We start from the raw sequence: 27,383 nt of genomic DNA, 5'->3' as shown, positions 1-27,383 counted from the left end.
AGACTGGTAGGCTCCCACCCTTTCTGTACATTCTCCTGACCTCTGACCCTTCGGTATGAAGCCTTGTGACTGACCTTTCCACTGGACCCCCAATTACACTCCTCCCCACCTGAAGCCTTGGACAAGCCCTCCCAATTCCTTTGGCCCGTTAGTCACTGAACACTGTGTGCTTGATGGTTTATGGTTGCATATTTATATCTGCTTGTACAGTGACAATGAGTCGCTGGTTGCTACCAGTGATTCTACTATTCTGTGTTTAAGATGGTTTGATTTTCAAAACTGATACCAGAACACGAACGATCAGTAAAATTGTCTCATCCTTTTAATCACAAAAAGCACGTTGAACTGCACAGCACAAGTCTCCACTTTCTTCACCGCCGAAAAATAAAACATTTAGTTCCTATGAACTGATGTAAGCAATGCAGAGACATCCTGCCGGGAAACAGCAGTTACACGATATCTCAATTTTTAAAAATCTTATGAAAGATCACGAAGTGAGACTTGTCTCTGAATCTGCAGCCAGTTAAAGCACAGGAGTCACCTTCCTGGGTTAACCGGCCCAGCTTTCGATCCCACCTCGAGTCCTCGATTAGCCGAAGTAGCCGCCGACTTGGCTCACTGCACCATGGCCAGGTCTTTGAGCCGTTGCCTCTTGGCTTTATATCCGGGCCGGAGGAACTCGATCTTCCTCTTTTTGGCTTCGATTTTGTTCCTGTGCTTCTTGAGTTTCTTCTTGGCTGCGATTTCTGGGTTCGCCACCGCCTGGGAAAAACAGAAGACAAATACATTGATTGGTAGGAAGGAAGTTGGCACTTTGTGTGTTCGTGAATGTGTTTTTGGGTCATCGTACCTGAATGGCTCTGTGTCGTTTGCGTGCAGTTCGCCTCTGTGAAAACTCCTTCTGGACAGCAGAGAAGGCCAGAGAGAACCTCTCCAGCCCCACGTGTCTCTTCAGCAGCTCGATCAGCTCCTGTGCCAGGTTCTTCAGGGTGGGATCTGGACATGGAGGGAGATGTTTGTAGGAAGTCTGAGGTTTATTTCACTGATACATGACAGGTTAGGAACTCTGGACAAAGACATTTTTAGGCTTTTTGTTGTTTTAAAGACAGGTTAGGAGCAGGTACCTTGGTCTGCATAGGTGCTGTCCAGCTCCCTGTAGAGCGGAGTGATGAGAGTGGTCAGATAGGGGCCAAGGCGTTCCTTCCCCAGGTCCATGGCCATCGCTCCCAGGAACTTGAACACACACGTCCTCTGTGGCAGTGCGGAGTGGAGGGAAAGAAAAGGGAATTATTTTACAACCGAGACAATGCAAAGATCGTTTTCAACGTTAGAATTTAAATAAATGAATTTGACAGTTCTGGTTTATGTTGTCACAGATGGTAATTAAGGACTTGAGAAATCATCATTATTACATCTACTAGAAAATGTACCCTGTGTATGTATAATTATTTCAATGTGATAAATACATGTTGGTACCCTGCAATGAGATTGGATTTGAAGAAGGAAGACAAGGCTCTTTGGTTTATAGCAATCAGTGTCTGAAGTTAACCAGGGACACTATTAGCTTCTTTGGGTGCCTATCATTATGCTAACTAATGCTTCCTCACGTCCTCTCTCCTCCCGTGTTCCTCTACCATCATATCTCCTAATCCCTTAAACGCACCTCCAGGAGAAAAGGAGCAAGGAGAGAGGAGGGTTCTGGAGGAGCGTAGTGAGTGAGAGTAACACAAGTGTATCCTAAGCAGAAGTGGTGCGACGTATAAATGACACAATGACATCAAGGGTTTCTCATTTAGCATTTTTGGCTCCTCTGTCCTCGTCCCTCTTCCTGGCATCCATCTCTCACATCCTCGCTGTGAGGAGTTAAGGGGTGAGGAAGCAAAGAGACACGTTAGCATAATGAACAGCGCCCGATGTGTACCTTCAGGGGAACTTTGGGAGTGTATGCTGCCTCTCTCTTGGCCATCAGCGACAGTTTCTTTATCAACCACAGCAGGGAAGGAGGCCGATCCTCCTTGTCATCTTCCTCCTCTTCCTTTTCATCTTCCCCCTCTGCTTCTTTCTCCTCCCTCTCCTCCTTTTCCACTTCTTCCTGAGGGGGAGTGACTTCAGACTCGGAAGACAGGAGGTAGATCACCTTGCCGACGAACAGCAGGTTCTTGATCACCTGTGGGCGGAGCAGAAAATGTCCGTCAATCAACTCCCATTCAATTTCATATTTCACAAAACTTTCCGGTGTGTTGTGGTGGAGTTTAGGCACCTGCTCTCCTGATGCTATGTCTAGGAACTTGGACTGTAGCTGATGGCAGAACGATAACGCCAACTCTCTCATCTGTTGTCAAATGTCATGAAGAAGGCAGAAAAAAAAGAGTTCAAATAATGAGAAGAACATGCATAAATCTGATCACAGCTGGAAAAAAAACCAAGCGCTCACCTTCTTGTCCAGGCTGCTGGTGATAAAGGCTGTGGCTGGAGACTGAGGTGAAGCATCTCCCTCTCCTCTCCATGCAGCGACCAGCTGCTCTGCCTGATGGGCTGCGAACAGCTGACCAAAAAGCTGCGAGGCAGTCAGCCACACCCAGCAGTGAGGGTAGCGCAGGTGGGCTTCAATGTGACCTGCAGGATGAAAACCACAGTTACCGACTCGTGGTCGTATGCCTCCGCCAAACAGTCACGTTGCAGTTTGCATCCGTGTCTGTCCAAAATGTCATCACGTCATAATTCTTTCCTATTAGACATTTGTGTGAAATTGTCACAAAGGAGGCACAAAAAAAATATCTTCCTGTAATATGTGGCATAAAATATCATTACAATTGAGCGAGTGTGTGTGTGTAATGTGTGTGTGTGTGTCGGCCCTTTACCCCAGATACTACAGAGTGTGTCGCGAGGCTTGTTGAGCTCCAGCAGGCCGCAGTGTTTGCTCAGTTTGGTGATGAGAGTCAGAAAACTGAACAGCAGCCTGTCTGCTCCTCTCTCATCCTGCTCCTCCTCGATCTGAAAGACACGAGAGGGTTAAGATGCTGCCCTTTCCTCGGGCTTCAAACGTGTGGCCGAGGACAGTGTGTGAATGAGTCGCCTCACGTCTTCGTATTTGGCAGGGTTTATCTCTCTCTCCAGCAGCGGCAGCAGGTCGACCATGCGCCGGGCGAACTTCTCCTCCTCCAGCTCCACGTACAGACCACAAACCTGAGCCCCGAGACGCCGCAGGCTGGCCTGGGAGGGCAGGACGGGGCGGTTAGAGGTTTGAATTAGATCTTATTCTAAATAATTTAAGACCAACAAAAAAACCAGCTGATTTGAATTCACTGTGTGAAATTGTTGCCCTACAAGCGAGAGTGTATGCATACCTTTTCTGCATTCAGCCAGGTGTTGACGAGGGAGAACAGGTTGTTCTGGTGGTTCACGTCCAGCTTGGCCAGCAGGGCCTTCATGGCCATGGCGGCCATTTTCTTACAGCGTGCCGAGTCATCGTTGACCACGACCAGGGCCAGCGGGGCGAAGAACAAGCCGCTGTACTTCAACAGCAGCTCCTGAGCGGGAAAATGAGGAAGCACGCAGAGTGCTCTGGGTTAATAACGCTGTGATTTTTCACTGCCGGACTGAGGATTATTGACCACATGCAGACTTGAGAGCAGATGTGCGCACCTGAGGGAACGTCTGGAAGACGTAGGCCAGCATCTCCAGCACAGACTCCCTGCCTGTGTCGTGCTCGTAGTGCAGCTGGGCCACCACGAAGTCCAGGTGCCCTCTCAGCTTCTTCCCCAGGGGGTAGTCCAGCAGGTATTTCAGATAGATCTGCAAAACATGGACACTGGCTGAACAAAAGATTTTCCTGAACACCATTTTGTCATTTGGTATAAAGCAACGAGAAGGAATGTTCTTTTATGTGCGAGTACCTGTCGACAGTGGATTCTGATCATTCCATTGCTGCCGGTTACGGAAAGCTTGGCCACTTTTCTCATCACCTGCTCCATCTCTGGAACAATGAGCTTCCTGGACAGAATTGCCTGAAGGAGACAGACACACGTATGAATACATAGCTCAAGACATCCTGGAAGAATGTGGCCTGAAGCTTTTTGCACAGCACCACAAACACTCAGGTCAACATCTGACCGGCTACCTTCAGCAGGCCGAAGGCCGTGGCCTGGCGAGACTGGTCGTAGATGTCTTCCTCGGCATATCCCAGCAGCACTTGTAGTTGTGTCTCTGAAATCTGGTTGTTTTTGACATTCTTCACCAGTATGGTGATGGCCTGAGAGACAAAGACAGAATCACCATGAAGCAGTTTTATCTTCTATTTTTTCACTTTTCATAATTTAGTTGGAACAGTTCCACAACCTATTCTTTCCCTTTCAAAAGTATCATACTATTCCAGAAAGCTGCTTTCATGTTACAGGAACCTAAATACTTCGTTATGTTTTAGCTACAAAACTAAAGGGAATGTTCCTCAGACTGACGGATGGTCTCACCCGTCTATCTTCAGGTGTGTGCATGTGCGTGTTTATTATTTGTGGTACCTTGAAGCAGTTCTGGACGAGGAGGAAGTTCTCCCCGCGGGCAGCTCCGGCCTTGGAGTAATCCTTCAGCAGGACAAAGAGCTGCTTGGTCACCTGGTCGGCGTTCCGCTCCACTGCTGGCAGAGGGAACTTCAACAGCCAAGTGAACGCCACCAGAGCCTCTGTGATCACCTGGGAGGGAGGAGCGACGGAGGGAGAGGGTGGAGGATAGTGGAGATAGTACGAGTTACAATCTCAGATATGGAAATGTGTTTCGATTGACCGATGATGCTCAAAGTTAGGGGGATAAAAGCACCCATGTAATAATAAAGCCCGAGTACCTTGACGTGCATGGAGTCGAGGCAGTCGAGCATCAGCGGTACGAAAGGATCCAGCATCTCCAGAGCCGAGGCGTCGGACGACGTCACTTTGGACTTCTTCAGACTCAGGTGGAGCAGCTGAGAAACAGGCGGACACACATGATGGCAAACACTTCAGCAAAACAAAACAAATCTATTACATGATGGACTCGTAGCTTGGGGAGTTTTTTCCAATGTGCACCTTGAGGCCAGCGTCCACCAGGATGTGCATGTTGGTTCGGCTGCTGACCAGAGCTTTCTGACCTCCTCTCTTCGGAGTCGGGGGCAGGAGCAGGCAGCTGGGAGGGGGCAGTCTGGGGTCTGGAGGAGGCTTGGCTGAGGCTTTGTCTCTACACACACACACATATACAGTGTCATACATGGCAGGTGGATATAAGCATTAAAGTGATTTACTGCACATTGATGTGAGCTTGTGTGTGTGTGTGTGTGTACCGGTCTCTCTTGGTAAGCAGCGGCAGGCTTTCGCTGACCAGGCCGTGGCACAGCAGTAGGATATCTTGGGAAGTCATGCCGTCATTGACGAGCAGACCCAGGACCAGTCGCCTCAGCACAGCACCCACCCGGTTACACACCTTCAGACTGAAGGAATTCTCCAGCAGCTGAAAGTCAAATTCAATGCTTAAAGTCGAGTCACTTTTGCTTTCAAGAAAGACGATCACGCGAGTTTAAACACATGCTTATACAGTTAAGCAGGTCTTTTGTTTATATCCTCCCCCCCTCACCTCCTTCAGTGGCAATAGGAACTTGGTGACGCTCTCCTTGCTGCAAAAGTGGGCCAGCAGCTCGTAGGAGTCCAGGCTCTTGCTGTGCCGAGCCTCCATCAGCTTGGAGACGATCCCCTTCACCTCCTTCTCCTCGGCCACGGGCCCGAACAGCTCGTTGTTAAAGATCTGACCAGCAGGGAAGAATGAAGAGGAAGATGAACGCTAGCGGTGACTGTATGTCCGAAAAAACACAAATCGAGCATTTCAAATCTTTATCATTTGACATAACGGTGCATCTATGTGGGTTTGTGGTGTGAAGCGTTCTTACGTCGATTAGCATGTTCATGCATGGGTCCAGGTCCCCGCTCTTCAGGGTTGGACTGAGGACTGACAGCAGCTGGTACACTGTGAATGTTAGCACGTGGACCTGGGTAGAGGGGAGCACATACAGATATCATTAAGACTTTCAAAGACAGGTCTGACTGTGCTTTAATGCTTGTGTCCATGTGTGCGCTGCTACCTGGTAGCCCTTGGCCAGCACCCCCTGCATCTCTTTGAGCAGGTACTGCAGGTACCTGACGCCTAAAGTCTCGATGATCTTCACCAGAGTTCCCCTCGCCACGTCGCGGACCTCCTGGAAGCGGTTCCTCAGCACCACACACACCTTGATCAGGATCCTGGACAACACACACAAATATTTAGCAGCAAAAAGACGCGTAACACTAAAATGTTGTCATTTAAAACATACTACTGTACAGTATTAAGTAGTCCCATATATATGATCACAAAAAGGTTTCAGCACAGCAGCATACCCAGGCAGGTTGGCGTCCATGATGCTTGGAGGCAGACTCTGCATCACTTTGACCATGGCGAAGGCTATCGGTATCCTCGCCACCTCCTCTTCCTTCACATCCTTCGACTTCACTGCCTTGTGCTCATCGTCACGCTTTATCTGAACCAAACACAAACACACCTCCACTATTATACCGCTGCTTACAGCTTTCAGAACGGATGAAGACTGTATTTGTGTGCGGGCGCGTCGTACCTTTGCAGTGAGACACTTGTGCAGGCGAGGCAGCACGCTGTTGCCAACGGTCTGCTGGATGGCGCGGATCAGAGACTCCATCTCCTCCGTGCTCTGCGGCAGCCCGCTGGCTACTGCGAAGGGTTTAGGAGCCGCCGGCTTCTTGGCTTCAGAGGCGGCTCCTTCTTTAGCGGCGACGGGCTTTCCTCCGCCGGTGGTGTCCGTCTCCATGGGGACATTGGTTGGAGCGGTCTTACCGTCGACCTCCATTGCCTCCTCGTCATCATCGCTTGCGTCCGATTCGTCGGCCGCAGCTGGCTCCTCATCCTCAGCGTCGACTGCAACACTCTCAGCTTGATAGAGATATGTAGTTTGATTTAGGATGTTTATCAATAAGACGCATTATGACATTTATTCGACTTCGTATTTGTTTTAAAGCAGTCTCAGCTGAGAACTCACCCTCTCTGGCCTTGGCTGCTTCCATTTCTCTGCTGAGGGTCTGGTGGTCAAAATGGAAAGCCTCCAGGACGGTGACCAGCAAACTGGAGTTATAGTGGTACAACACAAGGGAGAAAAGGAAAGGAGGGAGCCTCTTAGTACAGAGTGAACCAAACACTTTATGTTAAATGCAAAAGGTCATTTAAAAGCAATGGTTTAAAAACAGTAAAAAAAACCTACCTAACGGCCAGTTTCTGCTCGGTCTGCCCTGTCTGCAGGACGTGGACAAAGTGTTTGAGGTAGTAGAGGTACTTGGACCAGGTCAGCCTCCGGCACACGGCGCCCACAACCTCCACCGACGCCGATATCATGTTCTCATGCTGCAGTGTGAGAGGAGAGGAGAGTCAGACACACAAACTAATAAACAAAACGCGTGCAGTTCTCCCTCAAAGCTTTAAATATATGTCCGAGTCACCTTCTGCATCTTCTCATCGAGCAGGGCGGTCATGGCGTACGGCATGATGTAATTCTGGAGAGAGCGAGGCGTCATCACCACCTGGCCCTCGGTCAGCTGCTTGGCCAGCTTCCTCAGGGCACGACCACGACGGTGGATCTAAACGGGAAGAAGCAAAACACACAGTTTGTGTCCAACAGTCAGATAACAAAAGGAAGCAAGGAGATAGAGGAATGAGTATTCATGGCTGCTCTCTGACCTGGATGTGCTTCATGTGCTCAAAGAAGTCAGACTCCAGGTCAGTGTAGTTGGTGAGCTGCACCAGGTCTCTGAACTCTTTCTTGGAGGGAAAGGTCTTCACCAGGCAGGCCAGCACTGTGGTGTATTCATGCTGCACACTCTGGAGGGGAGAAGGAGAGACAGAAGAGACCACATGGTTGGAGCGTAACTCTTGATACAGCTGGTATCGCAGCAGAAATGGGGGGAGAGGTGCGAGTTCCTACGTCTGTCTTGCTGCGCAGCCCCTTGTGTAAAGCGTCCAGGATGGTGTGGTGTACGATGTCCTTGAAGAGCTGTTCTCCAGCACCGACCGCCGCCAGCTGGGTGATCACTGCAGACAGACACAAGGTGGCGTTGTCTCCCAGCGACATGTCACCAATCTGGAGGGTGCAAGGGAGGGGAGAAGATAATGAAAGCTGTTGAAGCAGCAGAGTAGAGTTCATTTAGACGAGTTTATGTGTACCATACGTCTGCTTACCTCAAAGGTGTGGAAGCAGTTGTGTATGACGGTGTAGATGTAGTCCAGGTCCAGAGTCGTCATGTCTTTGACCCGCCTGGAGGCGTCTTGGAAAGCCACCAGACGCACGTCGAAGTAGACCTCGTCCAAGTGTCGACTGTCGAATGCGTTGAGCTGGAGACGGCGAGCAGGAAACAACGAGTGTTTTCTCACCGGTTGGTTTTCTCACCGGTTGGTTTTCTCACCGGTTGCGAATGTGTGAATGTAATGAACGATCTTACCTTTGTTGCTAAATCAGTGATGTACGAGAGAGAGGGCTCCAGATCCGACAGAGTCTGAAGAGCAGAGCAGCAAAGGTAGATTGAGAGGGAGGAAGATTATTATAGAATTTCGAACATCTACATTTCGTACAAAGAGGCTTCATGTTCAAGTAATATCTGACCTGTTTTCAGTTTATTTCCCCCCACTTAAGTTGTCTCTCGCAACAGCTCTTGATAGGTAAAGGCAGATTAACGCCTTTTACAGCATCCTTGAACTGGCTCAGCACGTGCTGCTTTTTTCCCTGAATACAACGCACCTTATCGCGGCTAAAGTTACAAACACTGTCCACCTTTAATCACAGCATGTTGTTAGGTTCTCTGCCGTACCTGGAAGACATTGGTGAGGGCCTGTCTGGGCAGCTTGTTGTGAATGACAGAGAAGAGTTTGCTGAGCGGCCGCAGGAAGGCGGATGGCTGCACACACTGTCGCAGCAGGTTCTGCATGGTGGCCAGGACGTCGATTTCCGTCTCCTGAAACAAACACGCAGCAAGGTCATTCATGTGCAGCATGAAGATGTACAATCTACTACAAAGAACTCCAAACGTTGTCCTGCGTTGACCACCTCCATCACTTAACCCTTTCATTACTTAGATCAGTGAATAGGTAGAGGTCGTTGGAGGCAGAAAACATTTGATTGCAATGAAAGCTTTCTGCACCACAACATTTAAAAAAGAAAACGGACAAAAGTAAGCAGGAAGTCTTACTTGAGGATTGTGGCCTTTCTGGAGGTAGGGCAGCAACAAGCTGATGAGCACCGAGCTCTGCTCCTTGTCGCTCACAAATCGACTGACCCTGAAGGAGAAAACAACAAGTTTGATGAGGCGACTGCATATCGTACATTTTTAAGAGATACATCTTACATAAAGTAAAACAGGAAAAAAAACTCTACTGTGTGTTTCTCATCCAAATAAAACACGCACTTGGAGAGGATGTTGAGCTCTTTGGCCACCTGTGCCCTGAACTTCTTCTTCTTGAGTCGGTCTGTGTTGCGTACGACTCCGCTGATGTACTGCAGCAGGGTGGATATGTGAGGCAGCAGCACTCTGGAGCCCTGACTCAATGAGTCTGGAGGACATAGAAAAACATGCACAGTTCACTTTGTCCAGCAGTGACAACTAGCCAGACATTGGAATTAGGAGACATATGTATACAGGGTATATATATTAGGGATAAAATAAGGCAAACTCTGCTAACCTGCAGTGATAAGACTGCCCTCTTTAGGCTGCGGGAACACACAGCCGTTGACGCTCAGCTCTGTCTCAGCCTCTGCAGCAACAAAGTCTTCAGTGGTTGCTAGAGACTCAGCAATGTCCATCACCACTCCGATGGACATCGGGGAAGCTTTCTTGGCTGAGAGGAGGGCGAAGACGTTAAAGAGGACATCACACTCCGGCTGGTTCGGCCTCCGCTTGGCCAAGAGGGGGAAGTACCTGAGACGGACAAAAGAACACAACTTTGTAGTTCCTTAAACTCACTCTGGATGACAACTGGTATTAAGTGATGAAGATGTTCTGGTGGCTAGATGAGACGAACCTGGCATTTTTGCACCACACATGGATGAGTTTCAGCAGAGGGGTGGGGGAGTACGGGCTCTCTGTAGGGAGACGACACACCTGCACAAACAGAAATGTAAACCAGACATGTAGGGACCAAAGAAAACAATAAAAAGACTGAACTTGTTTGCAACACGTACCTGAGGCCAGACCACAGCCTGAAAGACAGCATCCAGCTCGTCCGCACTGAAGCTGTAGGAGTCGAAGCCGTCAAAAAAGTCTTGGATCCTCAGGATGCCGAGTCGCCTCAGGTTCTTCAGAGGACCGATGCAACCTGGACGCAGCTGCAGAGAATAGAGGAAGACTCTGAGAAACCAGGACACTGACATCACTAGATCCAGGGGATTACAGTACATACTGTAATACAGCAGCTGTAACTGAACAGCATCAACCTATTCAAGTTGCTACTTTTGAGATGCTCTCAAGTTGTCTTTGTAATTTATACTTTGTAAGAAAAATACCAGTAATCTGATCATGACAAATGTGTTTAAAGAAATGAACAAATGTCATCAGTCCCGATCCAGATTACCTGGTCCCTGTTGTCCAGGACGTGGGACACAGAGGCGGTGACGCACAGCAGGATCTGCAGCACCTTGGGCAGGTAGATGTGGATGAGGTGGCCCAGTTTCTGGATCACCACATTGATGATGTTCAGCAGGCTGTGCTGCCGGCCCAGCGGCAGGACGGCACCCACGTCTGTCTCAGCTAATGCTTTCTCCACTGCTGCCAGGCAGGACCCTGAGGATGGAAAGATTGACTCTGGAATTCATAAAATGCTAAATATTGAACAAATGACGACGTAAAAATCAAGCAAAACCTCACATCTTTCAAACTTACTTTAATGATTAAATATGAAAAACATTGTTGCTAATTACCGGTGTCTCTTTAAGTGGATCATCTACACATTTAAGCACTCAGGCCGAGTGGCTCTACTAGTTATTAGAACGTGGAAATACACTTCTCAAATATCATTTTAGTTATGCACGGAGAATTTTCAATCTTAATGGGGTTGAAACTCAACTAGAAAAAATAAAAGTAGTCTGCCACGTAGACTTAGAAAGTATTCAGACCATCAAGCAGTTGAATAAATTGATGGTTTGAGGTTTAAATACACGACTTTATAAACACGCCACAAGAGTTATTATAATGCTTTGTTAAATCAAAAACTGCAATCAAAGCAATTGGACTGAACTAATGTAGAAGTTTCCCCTGAATGTTTTACTTCAGGACTGAGAAACTCTTTCATTTCCCACCATGGACGAGTCTTACCTTGACTGTGATGGCAGACGGGCTCCAGCAGCAGGTCAATGAATATTCCCAGCTCCTCGGGTAGGCAACCTGCCAGGAAACGCAGGATAATGGAGGACCGGGTGGCGGCGCTCGCCTTCCCCTGAAACTTACTGCCTGCTTTGCTGCGCAGACGGCCGGACAGGATCCTGTGTAATAAACAGCAAACATGAGGCTGGTGATTGAGACTCAAAGCTGGGGTTACTCTGAACAAAGCTATGGTACACTATGAACGGGGAAAATACAAAACTAATGAACAAGGCCTCCTGTAGTTTATGTGGGTCAAGTAATTAAAAACCAGAGGAAATTCATTGTTTCAATCGTTTATGAATGAACATGTCTACCGATCAAACAGTAGCTTGTTAAATGAATAGAAAATGTTGGCATCAAGCTGCTCTCTCTGCTCTCTGGCAGATAAAAAGCAGCTCGACTATGACCCGTCTTATTATCTTATGAACTAATATGTAACCCATCAGTGTGCTTTTATAGTTCAATACAAATACTCATATTTTGAGAAGTAAGTGGTTCAAGGAATAGTTTGACATTTGAAGAAATACACTTATTCACTTTCTTACCACTCTCCTGTCGGTTCGATATGAAGCTACAGCCAGGAGACGTTAGCTTAGCATAAAGACTGGAAACAGATAGCCTGGCTGTCGAGTTTAAAAATAATCCTCCAAGCTACGCTCAGCTAATCAGCGGTCTTCATCTTGACATTTTTGTATCGATTTAACGAAACAGTTACGTGTTCATCAATTAGAGGTGCTGGATAGCAGACGCTGTTACCATTGGACCAGGCTTACTGTTTCCAGTCTTTATGCTAAGCTAAGCTGTATGAGTGTTGTCATTCCTCTCATCTTACCAATAAGTCAAACTATTCCTATTTACGGAAGCTAACAAAACAAATGGAAAAACGTACTTTGACACACACACACACACACACACACACACACACACGCACCTCATGAGCAAAGGGATGAGTCTGGCTCTGTGTGAAGCATCAATCACTCCCGTCTCCTCAGAAATGTTGAAATGGACAATCTCCTCTTTGAAGTGTTTGTCGTCGAGTATCTTCTCAAGATTCTCCCTGTACACACACACGAACACACACAAAACTCATCACCCCTGCAGCCAGAATGGTTCAATGACTTATTTGCAAGATAGATACTCAGATCTTAGGATTAAAAAAAAAAGAACATCTCCTAATTGCCCATAATGTAGCCTCATCATAATACCATGTGTATTTAATAACCACTTAATGAGATATGGATTACAAACGGCATACGCTGCTGTCATCCTGAACATCGAGTCACACACAATCATCTGTAACGCTAAACTTCCTCAGAAACACACATCTGTCTGCAGGTAGGCTGCCTGGAGGCTCAGTGAGCAGATGGCTTGATAACAGACAACAGCGGGCATGCTGTTAGGCAGAGTCAGACGTTAACATTCCTCCGCCTGTAATCAGAGAGGGTGGAGGACGAGAGCTCTGATTCCTATCGAACACGCTCACAACGACCTCATTGAGGGGAAGAAAGAAAGGGAGCTTGTTGCTACTGTATGTTTGCTCTCCCGTCCATCTCTGCAGGCGGTTACGCTAGTTTTCTTACTTGTATGGTACGATGTCGGAGTCTTTGTATGTGAGAACACATTCCAGTGCCACTCGCTGGATCTGCTGGTCCTGATGGCAGAGCAACTGAAAACAGAGGGAAACGTATCACGCACGTCCCAAACATCATATCCAGAGCAAAATGGTGACATTTGGGTCCCAGTATCAAGCAGCTGTCATGTTGGGATAGCTTTAAGATGTGTGAGGCGCCGGGGTTACCTGGTTATACAGCTCACTGAGGCTGCTCTCCAGGTAGAGAGAGCGAGGGTTGGTGAACTTGGTAAATAGCTTCAGATGGACAATCAGCTGTCTGGAAAAACAAAGAGAACCACACAAGGCTCAGTTAAACTCAAACTACACAACACCAGTACAGGTTTACTGGTCATAGAGAAACCACAGAAGAAGCCCTAATGATGTTCACGTTGACTACTTATAACAACACATTCAGCGTGATCGTGAGGTCTCACTTGGCAGCAGCTCTCTTAGGAGGAGCCTTCCTCTGTTGTCTGCCTCCCTCCTCTGCCTCCTGCTCGTCGTCCACTCTCTCCTCGTCTTCCTCCGCAGTCATCCCAGACTCCTCTAGGGCCGCGTCATTCACCTTCCTCAAATCCTGAGTGGGGGCCACCAGCAGGTCGGCAGGGTAATACTCATTCCTGACAACAAAACAACATCGGGGCTAGATGCTTGGACTCGCTGATGACACAGATCTACAGAAAATGATTTCCTAAATATCCATTAAAACACTGTGAACACGAACCTGATGAACCGGAGCAGCAGAGGGCTCAGTTCCCGGCTGCGCGGTTCCACTCTGTCTGGAAACTGGGTCATGCAGCGCCACAGCAGGCTGCGGAAGTTGGGGAAGTCCGTCCTCTCGTCGGGGTTGGCGGTCAACTGCAGCTCCTCCAGGAACAGCACCCCCACGTCCCCGCTTTCAATGACATCACAGCCCGGCTCGCCCTGAAGATCCGACTCCTCCTCTTCATCGTCCTCTTCGTCCGCCCGCAATTCTTTTTCTGTGACATGCAGAGAGTAACTTTTTTGTCTCATTTCCTTTGCTTGTGTAGAAGCTGACGTTGAACAAAGATTAAACTCGTGAGCGTATGAAGGAGACACAGCGGGCAGCCTTACCGGCTATCCCTGCCACCATTTCCAGATGTTCATGGTAGACCCTCCAGAAGTCCCTGTTGTCCATCCCTCTGGCATGGGTCCTGTGAGGAGGAATTATTTATGCTCAATAAATTAAGCAGATTATTTCAACATTTATTCAGGCAATTGAGAGAAGTTTCTACCAGTACGGCCTGTTAGAATCGTTAGCATTCATCAGTTAAAAATCTGTTCAAGGGGCAGTAAAATGCTAACAATCCATGGCACTGTACCAAAAACACCAGAAGTGTGTTGTTTCAGATTCTACTGTACTCACACGAGAAGTTCAATGACTGCGTCCCACAGTGGCCTGAAGTTGACGAACAGCATTGCGATGAGGTAACGCAGAGGCGCCTGAAGGAAAACGAGCATCTCTTACATTTGCATAAAGAATTCACAGGAAGTCACAGGAATAAATGATCAATTATTCCAATGAATAAAAAGAAGACGAAACAACAGGAGTGGAGTCCTCTGTACCTGCTGGAAGGTGTCGGGTGGCCCCTGAGGTAGACTGCGCTGCACCAGGTCGTGCCTCAGCTTTCGGAGGTGGAGCAGCTTGTCTCTGTAGTCCTGCACCGAGGCCGGCACCAGCTCGGCCTGCAGGCACAGCGCGAACACCGGCTGCACCTCCACATTCTCCTCGCCCTGGACAGAGGGGCAGACACTCAGACAAGTAAGGACACGAGCTTCTTGCTTCCTATATTTGAGTTCCATGAGAATCTGGACCGACGGTCGTACCTCGGTCTGTGGCGGGAGCTCCGCCTCGAACTGAGAGAGAATCCTCAGAGTCAGCAGGCGAATCTGAGAGAGAAAAGAACTCAGTCGTGAACTTTGCGGTAAATATATCAACATATTCATATTCGTCCTTTCATGCGATCCTCACGTCCCCGCTGCTGTGACTGCAGACATACCTTGGGGATGTTGGAGGAGAGGTTGGCGTGCAGCATCTGGTGGAGCTCCAGCAGTGCACTGTGGGATAGGTGCTCTGAAACGCCGCTGAGTGACAGGCGAGTGTAGTACAGGTCTGCTAGCAGCAGGGCAGACAGGTCCGTGGGAAACTTCCTGGAAGCGCAATGGTTAAGAGTTAAAACCCTTGAGTGGAAGTGAGGAAGAGGTTTCCTATCCGATGCTATAAATGGAGACTCCTCCTTACATTCCCCTTAGAAGTGAGCCACATGTTTCTATAGCAGTAAGTTGTAGCTTTCTTTCTTTTCATCCAGTCGTTACCAATCTATTGATGAACTGAATTATTAACACAAACACACAAATGGCGTACTTACTGTAGGATTGAGTTGATCTTGTCCACGGTGACCAGTGAGAGAAGCTGGGCAGAGCCGTCCAGAGTGAGGAGGCAGCTCAGGGCCTGTCTGGCTACAAACAGACCAGCTGGAGAAGTGGTGACGGGACAGAAGGGCTTCAAGTCAGTCTCAGGAACAGAAAGAAACTTAACGCAGGATTCAAATTCTTGTTTTGTGTTTCCACACTTCTTTGGGTAAACTCCAAATAGAAACAGATTTAAGAAGACTTCTTTGTGGGAATTAAAACCTTCCTCCTCTTAAACGTTGTTGATGATCATCCTGTTTAGACAACTTAAATACGCATCGTTTTTAATGGTGCGTAAAGTTTTTAAAGAGGTTTGTGATTACCTCTAGTCAAACAACCACAACTGCTGCTCACTGGCTCGATTCTTCCATTTAAACAATTAGTGACATCATTGTTTTGGCACAACCGTTTTAGTTGATATGAACATTTTGCCATTCACGCTTCCGACACGTTTCATACACTGTGAACATCACAAAAGAAAACGAGGAATCACAAACCTTTTCCAAGTTTCTCTGCCTCAATCTCACACAGAAGGTGGTTTAAGAAAGCAGTCACAGCTGGAACAACACGAGCTGGAGCAATGGGCCTACAAGATGAAAGAGAAACGTAAACACAATATCAGAGCAATAAATAGAATACATCAGACAGACCTTTCTGCAATGCATGCATGCAAGAGAGGATGGAAGTGAGGAAGCGGGTGGAACCTCTTCACAGTAACGGTCAAGGCTCGTGCTGAAATATTCGTTAATTATGCTCTGACTTTCCATATCAAAGTCTTAGTGTATATATGTGTGTGTGTGTGTGTGTGTGTGTGTGTGTGTGTGCGTGCGTGTGTGCGTGCGTGTTACCTGAGGTGTGGCAGAAGCACTAGCGCAGCCCAAGGCAGTGACAGGTCAGTGATGGACTGGTTCTGCTCCTCAGGAAATTGGATCAGCGACAGCACCAGCTCTGGCACCGCCGGCTGCTCTGATGTTGAACCGCTGGCCATAGTGCTGAACAGTCTGCAGGAAAAAACACGTTTATGGAAAATAATACAAAATTCAAACGCACAAGAGGATTCAGCAAAACTTGAATTCGCTCGATAAAAAACGAAATGTTTGATGTATAGTGTAGCATCTCACCCAGTGGTCTGCCCGGTGAACAGCAGAGGGTAGGTTTCAAAGGCCATGGAGCCCTCCGTGGCAGGCGGGGCTTTGGCGAGGATCAGACTGACCAGCGTGTCCAGGCCACAGTGGCGAGACAGGGGATCCCCGCAGCCAAACAACCCTGCTGTGAAACGCAACAGGCATGGGAGGAAGAGCTGGAGGAGAGGAAGGGAGAGAAAAGAAAGAGTCAGGGAGTCGCAGAAAGAAAAATAACCAAAGACAGAGGGAAATAGTGGATACATCACTCTGGTGACAACTCACCTGTTCAAATTGTTTCATGGTGAACATCTCCTTGGTGAACTCCAGTATCAGATCTTGCCCCATTGTGCTGCCAAACACCTTGTGAAGAAGACAGAGCGTCAGAGAAGCACACACCCAATGTACAGATGCCGTCTTTTTTCCTGTTTAGCACAAACACACACCTTTTGAACCGTCTCCTGGGTGAGTGCTTTTGGCAGCGTGATGTTCTCCCCGAGGAGCAGGGAGGAGGTGATCTGGAGGAGCAGACGGGAACAAGAAGCCGACAGAGACGAGCTCTGAATCAGCCTCAACACCGTCTGTGGGACACATGATGAAAAATTATCGACTTTTAGGGGAATGACAGTTGTTGTTGAGTTTTTGTTTGAAACGAAATCTCACAAATTCGTGTTCTCCTGTTACCTGGCAGACAGCCTCTGGCTTGGTGATCTTGGCTCCGTCCTTGTGGGACACCAGGGTGTGGAGAATGAACAGCAGCCTCTCCAGCTGCTCTGTTGCCTGCTCCGCCTCGTCTCCTTTCGCCTCCACAACACTCAAGACCTCCACCACACTGACCTGTACACGGGGACACAGCAACATCAGACACAAGGCAGGGAAGGGAGCGCAACAAAGAAATCAATGGAGGGTGGAGAAAGGACCAGCTGATGATCAGACATCTCGCCCACCTGTAAGGACTCCCACAAAACCAGGAAGTGTTCTCTTTCAACGTGATCGGCCGCAGCCTGCGCCATGTGATCCAGAGCCTCCTTAACGGCGTCCCACGGCAGAGACACTCCCGGGTTGGTTGAGGGTCCGAGCTTACGCAAAGCTACAGGGAGAGCCTGGCGAGATAGGTGGAGAGAAAAACAACATTCAGGATGACTGTGTTTATTCTTACATGACAATGTTTCAAATTTCTTAGCAACAAGCGACTTTTAAATGCCCCCCCCCCGACATCACCCACTCCTTGGAAATGAAACTCACATTTGCAGCGCAGGAGTGGAACATTTTTCGGACTCCTTTGCACATTTCGAACAGCAGCTGACCTGCTCCCTCCGCCTTGTCGGGGTGCTGCTGCAGGTCTGAGAACACATGACTCAGCAGGGCATCGAGATCTGGAGCCTGTGTGACACACGAGACATCATTGAAAATTAAAAATGGCACTTTAGGGCACAAGAAAGGACGGTACAAGTTCCTGTATGACATCCGCTCACACGCAAATGACTCACCTTTCTCATCAGAAAAGAGAAGCTCTCTGCTGCAAACTTGCGGATGTGCTCTTTCTTGTGCTCCAACAACGTGCTGTATAAACTGTGGGGTCAAAAGTAATAATAGGTGAGTGCTACGAAAGGGGGGGAAAAAGATCCACCACGTCGGGAAAAAGATTCACCTGCGAAGCATCCACAGAGTCTGAGACAATCTTATTTTCACACCTGTAGATGTTGGTCATGTCCTTCACCATGACCCTCCACAGGTACTTGTAGAGGTAAGAGAGACAGGTGAAAGCCCACTCCAAGACCTCTGTGTCCTTGGTGTCCAGCAGTGAGGTGATCAGAAGGTAGAAGTCGGAGAAGTGGGGGTAGAAGTCAGTCTGCAGGTCTCTGGCCAGCTGCACCACCAGGCTGGAGGATGAAAGAAAGGAGAGACACGGCTAGTACATCAGCTTGATATACAACAACAACAACTCCCTTCCTCTGGTGAACACACAACAACTTACTCCAACAGCGGCTGGTAGGCCAAACTGTCCTTGACAGCCAGGTGTGTTTTCAGACTCGCCACTATGGACTTCTGATGGAAAACCAGCATGTTGAATGACTGGCTCTGGTTGGAAACCTCTTTCAAAAATGTAGCTGTGGAGGAAAGGCATTCATTTTACAATGGCTACAAAGTATCTTTGTTCCTACAAGTAAAAAATAAAGCAACTCCTGTGGTATGTATTATATTGTATACATACTGAAATGGTCTGTCAAGTTGAGGTCTTTCCATTTTGTCAGTCCTTCAGAGAAGTATGTTTCTACTTCCTGCATAAAAGAGCAAAGAAGTCATTATCAATTAGATGCAAACAGTATCAACACAGAGAAGCTCACTCTGTACGTGAGAGGAACCATTATGCCTGTACCAACCTCTGCATAAGATCCAGTCCTGTCAATACGATGGATGACATCAATGTTGACATTGGCAAGTCTTTCAGCAAAAGTGAGAAACTGAAAGAAAACACATCAGAAGGGTTAAATGTCTGCTAGAGCAGGGAGACAACCATTCTTCAATAATGGGACTATATTAGGGGGTTTCAGGTGAAACGCCATCTTTTCCATAACGTATTAGGCTCTGCTATCCAAGTGAAATCAACTACGAATCCCCCTAGTTGCTTGGTCATAAGTTGCATATAATATATCAGTTAAATAAACTGTTGAAACACTAGTACAGTTCTGTTTTTATATCCACTGTACCCCTGCGCCTCGATTAGCATCATGCTACATGAAGTTTCTGGACTCTCACCTTGTAGGTGTTCTCAGATTTGTGATTCGAAGACTTGGATTTAATCTTCATCTTTGCGTCGTCGCTTGATACGTGATTATTTTATATTCCAGATGTCCTCGTGGGATTTAAACAATTCATGAAAACTACAGCTTGTTTCTTCTCTTGGCTACAACTGTTTACACACACGCCGACACCAGGGCGCCGCCATGACGAACAGTGCATTGTGGGTACATTTTTACTCCGCGTGGCGGCTGAAGAAAAGTGGAGAGGCAAGAGAGCAATCCTGCCTTCACTTCCGCCTTCGTTTGAGGCTTCGTGCCTACCTCCACCCAGCTTCGTTTACATTGGATAACGTGAGCTAACCACTGACCATGAAATAATAGTTATGACCACCAGTAAAGAGCTGAAGTCTTGCCCCATTTCAAGTCAGCTCCTGTACACCTCTGTCATTCAGTTGTCCTTAGTTTAATTTGATAAACTCAAGCTAAAACAACAATATTTTGTTGGCATAAGCAGCCACAGACCTATGAGCCTTTGGCAGTTCACATACACTAAAAGAATTCCAGCGGTAGTGATATTTGTTGTAGTAGTAGTAGAAGTTGTAGTAGAAGTATTATTAGCAGTATAAGTATTATTAGCATTTGAATAAGTACTAGCTGTAGCAGTAGTGATATTTGTAGTAGCAGTAGTAGTAGAAGTTGTAGTCGAAGTATTAGTAATTAGAAGAAGTAGAAGTAGTAGTATCAGTAGTCGTAGTAATAGCTGTAGTCGTGGTCGTAGTATTTTATATAACAGTAGTAGTAGTATAATAAGTAGTAGTAGTAGTCGTAATAGTAAAGTCAGTTTTTGAAGTAGCAGTAGTAGTAGTACTAGTAGCAGTCGTACTGCAGGCTGTAAGTGACACACGCACACACACACACGCACACACACACACGCACACATACACTTGTTTGGTGGGGTTTGACATGATGTAGGGCGTCTGTGGCCAAAACTTCATATATTCGTATTTCCTCACATCATACAGACTGGGACTACTCAAATAGAAACTGCATAATTAAAAAAAAAAAAAAAAAACATGATACATTTTAGTGATACGTGTCAGAAAGAGAAAATTTGATTTGAAAAATGATGCCACTTATTATGTTTACTGACTGAAAAGGGAGGCTATGTATTCACATTATTACAGAACATGCTGATTACTGCATGTCCCAGGTCAGTTTGACCCAACAAAAGCAATTAGGGATCAAAAGGGCTAAAACACCGATGTCTGTAGAAAGGGAAAATAGTTTGATGGAACTCTTTGCTTGATTAGTTATCTTTCAGAAGTCTGTCCTTATCAGTACATACTACCCACATTTCAAAAGCAGTGAATATCACCTGTAGTACAGGAGAGTATATATATATTTTTAAATGGTTCGTCAGCAGAAACATTTGCAGGCAATTGAGAATTTAGCTTGTTTATTTTTTAATTTTATTTTTTTAGATGCACAACATAGACATGTTGCAAAGTTCTTATTTTGAATTATATTCAAACGTCATGAGTAATGAGTCAATGTTTTGATAGAGTGTGTGTAAGTCTGGAGTCTGGACTCAAAGTCACGTGAACAATTCCTTCTCTTGCCTGTTGACTCCACATGAACCTGCCTGGAATGCTCTCTCTTCCTCTCTTCTTCTCTCTCTCGCTCTCTCTCTCACACGCACACGCGCGCACACGCACACGCGCGCACACACACACACACACACACACACACACACACACACACACACACACACACACACACACAGACAAGGCTTCGGTCCGTGGTCCTGCTCTCGGCTCAGTGTTGAGTGAGAAGGTGATGCGTCAGGACTTCCATTCACCCGTTTGAGGAGCTGCAAGACACATGGAACAGTTGGAACCACAGTCTTAAAAGTTTTTTTTTCCTTCTAGTTTTGGTCTGACTTCCACCACAATGTCAGGGGACTCTCTGGTCACTGGCTCTTTTGTGGTAGCAGACTACGCCGTGTTTGCTGTCATGCTCCTGGTGTCCGCTTCCGTCGGGGTCTACCACGCCTGGGCGGACAGGGGACAGGGAAGCTTGGGGGACTTCCTGATGGGGGGCCGAAGACTGACGGCCCTGCCCGTCTCCCTGTCCCTGACCGCCAGCTTCATGTCAGCCATCACAGTGCTGTCCAACCCAGCCGAGGTAAAGTTAAAGAGCCGATTCCCAAGAGGCTAATTCAAAAAACCATCTCTCCTGAGAAGATATTTTGTGTCTGGTTCAGTCTACGGGATGTATAAGTAAAGTTTTTAAAGTGGTGTGAGATGCAGTTTCCCTGATGTTTCCAGTGAATATGAGACATAATGCAGAGGCAAGGAGACATGAATGGGACATAAACTCAGTTTTCTTCGATAATCATAGAAAAAACATACATATTGCTGCATGTTGTCCTTAGGTATACCGCTACGGAGCCAATCTTGGGTATTATGGTCTCTCCTACATGATGACGATGGTGGTCACATCTGAGATCTTTCTCCCAGTCTTTTACAGGCTGGCCATCACCAGCACGTATGAGGTGAGTGTGCTTTGGTTTTTAGATTGACGGTCGTGTGGCTTTTCTCTTCTCTCGTCTTAACAGTCATGAAACATGTCAAATGTTTGGTTTACCTGTAAAATACTGTGGAAACTGACCCAAATATTGTCATACGCTTTGATTTCTTAAACACATTTTTGGAATTTTCTGGGCAGCAAGTTAAAGTGACTTTAGAAGCGGCCCACGTGTAGACATGAACACTGGTGGACGGACATGTCACTGATCCAATGTCACTGATCCGAAGTGAGGGGGAGTAAAACGAGTCATTTCTTGTGTGTAAAGCACTGCCAGTGGTCAGTGTGTGATAAGAAAGGTCTTATAGCTTCTCTTCCCCGATACTGACCTGATATAAAGCCTGCTCTCTTCTGTCTGCGTCTTGTCTCTGCCAAGTATCTGGAGCTGCGTTTCAACAGAGCAACCCGTCTGCTGGGAACCGCGCTCTTCATCGCTCAGACGGTGAGTAAGAAGCCAGTCAACACGTAACAAACTGTGACCACGGAGGGCAAAACAGCCAATCTGACACCCGAGGGTCATTTTGTGTCTGTATCATTTCTCTCACAGGTCCTCTACACTGGAATAGTTATTTATGCCCCAGCTCTCGCTTTGAACCAAGGTATGTTAGGTTTCATTCCACGCTCAGCTTGGTTTAACATTCCTGCACGAGGGCACTTAGAGCTGCTTGGTTTTGCTCAGTTGAGTTCGTCTGAAACCCTCCCTCTCTCTGCAGTAACTGGGATGGATCTGTGGGGGGCAGTTGTTTCCACAGGTGTGGTCTGTACCTTTTACTGCACAATGGTATGTGACTTCATCTGCTCACCTGAGTGCTGACATCACTGAGGTTTTCTTTTTTTTTTTTTTCTTTAAATTCCTGGATTTGTTGACATGTTTGACACCTGTTTGTGGTCTGCATTGTTACAGGGTGGTCTGAGGGCGGTGGTGTGGACAGATGTGTTTCAGGTAGGCCTCTGGTTGTAAAACAACAAGTGGTTGGTAATAATACGTCATTATAGTGCCATACCTGTTTCGCTAGCAGCTGTAGGCCACGACAGCAAGCAACTGATCTCCTCTTAAACAAAAAAATGGAAAAGTCATTTCAAATCAACCTGATTTCATCCAAAACACAAACATTGTGACCCATTATACTTAATACGTTAACGGTGTACAATGTTTTAAGTGCAACAAACCGGTGAAATTAGGATTACTACCGGGACAAAAAAGCAGCGAAGAAGCAACCTAAATGATGGAAATCTCCCCCTCCAGCTTGGTGTGATGCTTGCAGGCTTCCTGTCTGTCATCATCAGGTCCGTGATCGTACAAGGCGGAGTCCTCCCCATCATTTCAGATTCACAACAAGGGGGGAGACTCAACTTTGGGGAGTGAGTATGTGTCAGGATATAAACTTTGAATGGCTCTATTGAACGGTAGGAAGCGATTAAACACTCCACAGAAGTACTGTACTATGAGAAACAACATGCTGCCTTCATGGTGCTGAAACATTCAAAGCCTTTGTCCTCTCTGTCTCTCTCCGTGGTGCTGAAAGGTTTGGTCCAAACTGCCTTCTGTTTCCGTTTCACCAGCTTTGACACAAACCCTCTGAGGAGAAACACCTTTTGGACCATTACCGTCGGAGGGACATTCGTCTGGGTCAGTATCTATGGGATCAACCAGGCCCAGGTTCAGAGATACATCTCCTGCAAGAGCATCACTCATGCCAGACTGTGAGTCTTACCGAGACACATGATGGGGTATAAGTCTCGGCGATATTGGCTCATTTGATTGTCTGTTGTTGCCATACAGGGGTTAGTGCGCTGCAGAGGAGTTTTTGCATGTTTTTGTCCGTGTGTGCGCTGCTTCTCTATGTGTGATTCTTCCTTTTTCCAGATCTCTCTACATCAACCTGGTAGGCCTGTGGTCCATCTTGCTGTGCTCAGTGTTTGCAGGAATGTGCCTCTTCTCGGTCTATAAGAAGTGTGACCCATGGACCGCCGGACTGGTCTCTGCTCCCGATCAGGTACGACGGAGAGTAACACATGTAAACATTGTGGGATTTATTTTGACTGTGTGCTTGTGTGTGGGATATGAACTGATGATTGATTTTGAACACCTAAGCCAGGTTAATATCTGTATGTATAGTTGGTATGTGTGTATGAAGGCATTATGCATATGTCCCCCGTCCTCTGCAGTTGATGCCATATTTGGTGATGGACATCTTGGGAGACTATCCCGGCCTCCCCGGACTGTTTGTTGCAGCTGCATTTAGCGGATCTCTCAGGTTAATGCAGTACTTCACTTTTAAGTTATCTTTAATCAGCATATCAGCTCATGCTCATGCTACAAAGTGGCATTGACCTGGAAAAAAGTTGTATTCTTTGCATACGTATATGCGATGTATTTGTATGACGGTTCTGCCTTGACTACATTGTGTGTGATTTTGGTGTCATATCAACCCCAGCACAGTGTCTTCCAGCATCAATGCACTGGCTGCGGTGACGGTAGAGGACCTGATCAAACCGTACACCAACATGTCTGAGAGACACCTGTCCTGGAGCTCAAAAGGACTGAGTGAGTGGGTAGTTCTCATGTGTATTTGAGCTGAACGAGTTGTCTGCTTGGCGGTAATTGAGGAGTTAAAACCTCAAATAATTGCCGAATGTCGTCCGTGTTGCAGGTATCATTTATGGGGTTTTGTGCATTGGAATGGCCGGATTGGCTTCACTCATGGGAGGGATCTTGCAGGTAAAGTGAATCTGTTTTGTATTCTTTAGCACGAGCTGGGGTTTATGATTTATTATAGGAATGAACTGAATGTGTGCTTCTCTATACAGGCAGTCATCAGTATATTTGGGATCATTGGAGGTCCTTTACTTGGCGTGTTTACATTGGGTATCCTCTGTCCAATTGCCAACTCCAAAGTAAGCCTGTTCTTATCTGACTGTTTTTGGTTGTCTTTGTTGTTCCAGTAACCCATGCTAGTATTAAAAAAGACATTGTTATGGGTATGTATGTATGTGTTCAATTTAAAAATCATTAAAAAATAAAATATAACCTTTTTACAGGATTGCAGATTATCTTTTGCATGAATGTTGCTTTTTGTCAGCTATTCAATGCATGATATTTGCAAACCCCAAAATAGGAATTTCTATCTATTCTTCTTGCTATAAATTATATATTTCACACCGAGGACATTAATATACCCCATACATTAGGGTAAAATTATTCATAAAATGTCAAAACTAGCGCAGCTCCACAGATTACACATCAAGGCACGTTCTCACTTCCCACCTCTTTAAAACGTCTGTATACCATTTAAACCTGCTTCTCCAAAAAGGACGTTTTACCATTTTCAGTGATTCAATTGTCTTCTAGGGGGCTTTGTCGGGCCTTGTGTCGGGGTTGGTGGTGTCTCTGTGGGTGGGCATCGGGGCCCAGGTATACCCTCCCCCTCTTGAGATGAGCCGACCTCTGTCACTGACCACTGAGGGCTGTAACTTCACCGTCACGGACAGCCTCAACTGGACCGCCACTGCTCTGCCAGCACAGCCGGCCTCCATCACCACAGCCCCACTACACCACATAGACGGCAGGTAAGTGTGTAACTGGCTGTGATTGATTATCAAGTTAGTGAGATGTGTGTTCGTGTTGAGTTTAAGGAAAACCCGAAAAAAAAATTCAGATTTTCTGATCATGCACTATTTCCTCCCACCTCCAGGCCTCTGCTGGCAGATAGCTGGTACTCTCTGTCCTACTTTTACTTCAGTCCTATTGGAACCATCACAGCTGTCAGTGTGGGACTGTTAGTCAGCCTGTTGACAGGTACACAACATATATGTTGTTGCGTGACTTACATTGTTGTGAACAAATGACTGTTTCTGTCGTGCTCTTATGTGTTCTCAATGTACGTTTCAGGAGGCTGGAAGCTGAAGGTGGAATCGAGGCTTACATTAATGAAGGAAGACACAACTGTTTATCATCTGTTCAAGTATTTTAAAGACAGAGTAAGCGATGTGGGCAGCGAAGCAATATCACATGCTATCGACTCATAACATAACTAACTGCTGACTCTCTGCGTTGCGTTTCTTCCCTTTTTTGAGGTCACGAGACGAACAGGAGAGCTCGACCTGACAACGGCCGGAGAGGAGACAACCGGCAGCGCTAATCCTGCTTTCTGCGATGTTGAGCTGGATTTAACAAAAGGCAGCATTCGCACATGAAATGTTTCTTACGTGATTACTGGAAATAATAATACAAGAAATGTAAATGAAGCAGCTGAAATACAGAAAAGAAAAAGTGTGTGAAGTTTTCGTGTTTTTCCCCTGTGTTTGCCGAAGTGTCCTCCGACAGTCCAAAGACATGCAGGTCAGGTTCATCTGTGTTTGCATGTACGTCGTGAGTCTTTGTCTGTCTGAGTCTATGTGTGCTAGCCCTGTGACAAGCTGTCCACCTGCACATGTCAAATATAAATAATGTTTATCAATGCTGAGATACAGTGTATTTTACTGTATTATCATGTAACAGTCAGTCACTGGCCAGGTGGACATCAGTGAACCCTGATCTGAATCACCCTTTTAAAATCAGCACTACATTAACTCCTGATAAAATCATCATTCTGGCATTTTAAAACTGAAAACAAAATATACTATTTGCAGAAAATGGTTCTCTTTCCAGTGTGTGTGTTTTTTATTTTTTGACTCATGACATAACATACTGTTAGGTTCTAGTCCTAGAGGGCCTCAGGCCTCTGTCCTTAGAGACACAGAGGTGAGATCTGATTGGATAAAAGCTCTACTTAAAACAAGCTGCACTGGAAGCAGAGCAACTGAGGAAGACGGTAGCTGTGCAATGAGAAAATAAGATAATGGGGAAAAAAAAATATGATATATGTCGTGTATTTCTGAAAAATGATTAAATGATAAAATAGCTACAACTTTGTGATTCTGTTTCGGCCAGCAGAGAAGGCTGAGCTGGCCCTGACGGCCCACCACTGTCTGGACGTTACTTTACGTTAAATAAACGCGCACATCTCCGTTGTATCATGTCGCGTGTCGTCATTAATGCATGTATAGTTGTGTACATTATCTGCTCCACGTGTACTTGATGTTAGTTACCAGTTACTTAGCAGATTAAGGTTATAAAATGAGCTGCAACATTAAAGTGATGAACACATTAATGCCTCAATAATTATAATAAGATAATGTATAATGTTCTACATCATGAGTATTTTTTATTTTTGCTCCTTAAAGTTTATTTTTTGTAATTTTACTTAAGTAAGACTTTGAGTAAGTAAGATTTGAATGCAGGACTTTTACTTGTAAAAGAGTATTTACACCATGTGGTATTAATGTTTTTTTTAAGTACAACATGTGTATACTTTCTCCATCACTGTTAAAATATATTCCTGCGATTTTGTTTCTGATCCAGTCTGCTGAATGACGAGCCTCTTAAAACAAGAATCTTTATCAATGGGGTGAGTTGTTTTTT

At 46.4% G+C, this 27,383-nt stretch overlaps 2 protein-coding genes across 2 annotated transcripts; one reads left to right on the top strand and one right to left on the bottom strand.

The window, feature by feature from the left end:
- Positions 1-35: 35 nt before the first annotated feature.
- On the bottom strand, positions 36-19,412 carry utp20 (UTP20 small subunit processome component). The gene is made up of 61 exons (XM_079294508.1): positions 19,350-19,412; positions 18,974-19,054; positions 18,805-18,871; positions 18,568-18,700; positions 18,284-18,472; positions 18,080-18,161; positions 17,835-17,972; positions 17,537-17,692; positions 17,274-17,426; positions 17,036-17,170; positions 16,875-16,952; positions 16,590-16,768; positions 16,317-16,469; positions 15,966-16,054; positions 15,426-15,531; positions 15,057-15,207; positions 14,884-14,946; positions 14,623-14,790; positions 14,423-14,499; positions 14,131-14,210; positions 13,760-14,015; positions 13,470-13,655; positions 13,222-13,312; positions 13,004-13,089; positions 12,355-12,480; positions 11,376-11,542; positions 10,636-10,844; positions 10,247-10,390; positions 10,087-10,166; positions 9,748-9,983; positions 9,474-9,618; positions 9,258-9,345; positions 8,880-9,023; positions 8,514-8,567; positions 8,254-8,406; positions 8,000-8,155; positions 7,756-7,896; positions 7,518-7,655; positions 7,283-7,422; positions 7,064-7,146; positions 6,626-6,957; positions 6,393-6,532; positions 6,101-6,257; positions 5,909-6,007; positions 5,599-5,766; positions 5,309-5,475; positions 5,058-5,205; positions 4,838-4,954; positions 4,518-4,688; positions 4,121-4,252; positions 3,897-4,007; positions 3,646-3,795; positions 3,348-3,530; positions 3,082-3,213; positions 2,862-2,994; positions 2,435-2,616; positions 2,261-2,332; positions 1,922-2,167; positions 1,125-1,251; positions 851-996; positions 36-762 (listed from the first exon to the last, which is right to left on the bottom strand). The coding sequence occupies exons 1-61, from the start codon at positions 19,398-19,400 to the stop codon at positions 616-618; spliced, it is 8,412 nt and encodes a 2,803-aa protein (XP_079150634.1). The 5' UTR covers positions 19,401-19,412; the 3' UTR covers positions 36-615.
- A 1,871-nt stretch (positions 19,413-21,283) lies between these two features.
- Positions 21,284-26,116, top strand: slc5a8 (solute carrier family 5 member 8; the record flags this gene model as incomplete). The annotated part of the gene is made up of 17 exons (XM_079294893.1): positions 21,284-21,517; positions 21,768-21,887; positions 22,296-22,361; positions 22,467-22,518; positions 22,633-22,700; positions 22,824-22,862; positions 23,166-23,281; positions 23,483-23,623; positions 23,787-23,916; positions 24,089-24,177; positions 24,358-24,467; positions 24,574-24,641; positions 24,731-24,817; positions 25,272-25,489; positions 25,615-25,718; positions 25,812-25,900; positions 25,997-26,116. The coding sequence occupies 17 exons, from the start codon at positions 21,284-21,286 to the stop codon at positions 26,114-26,116; spliced, it is 1,851 nt and encodes a 616-aa protein (XP_079151019.1).
- Between the last annotated feature and the right edge of the window lie 1,267 nt (positions 26,117-27,383).

The sequence above is a fragment of the Melanostigma gelatinosum genome (assembly GCF_949748355.1).
Source record: "Melanostigma gelatinosum genome assembly, chromosome: 22".
Lineage (NCBI taxonomy): Eukaryota > Metazoa > Chordata > Actinopteri > Perciformes > Zoarcidae > Melanostigma > Melanostigma gelatinosum.
Note: the sequence above shows the minus strand (reverse complement) of the source record. Positions and strands in the feature narration are given on the sequence as shown.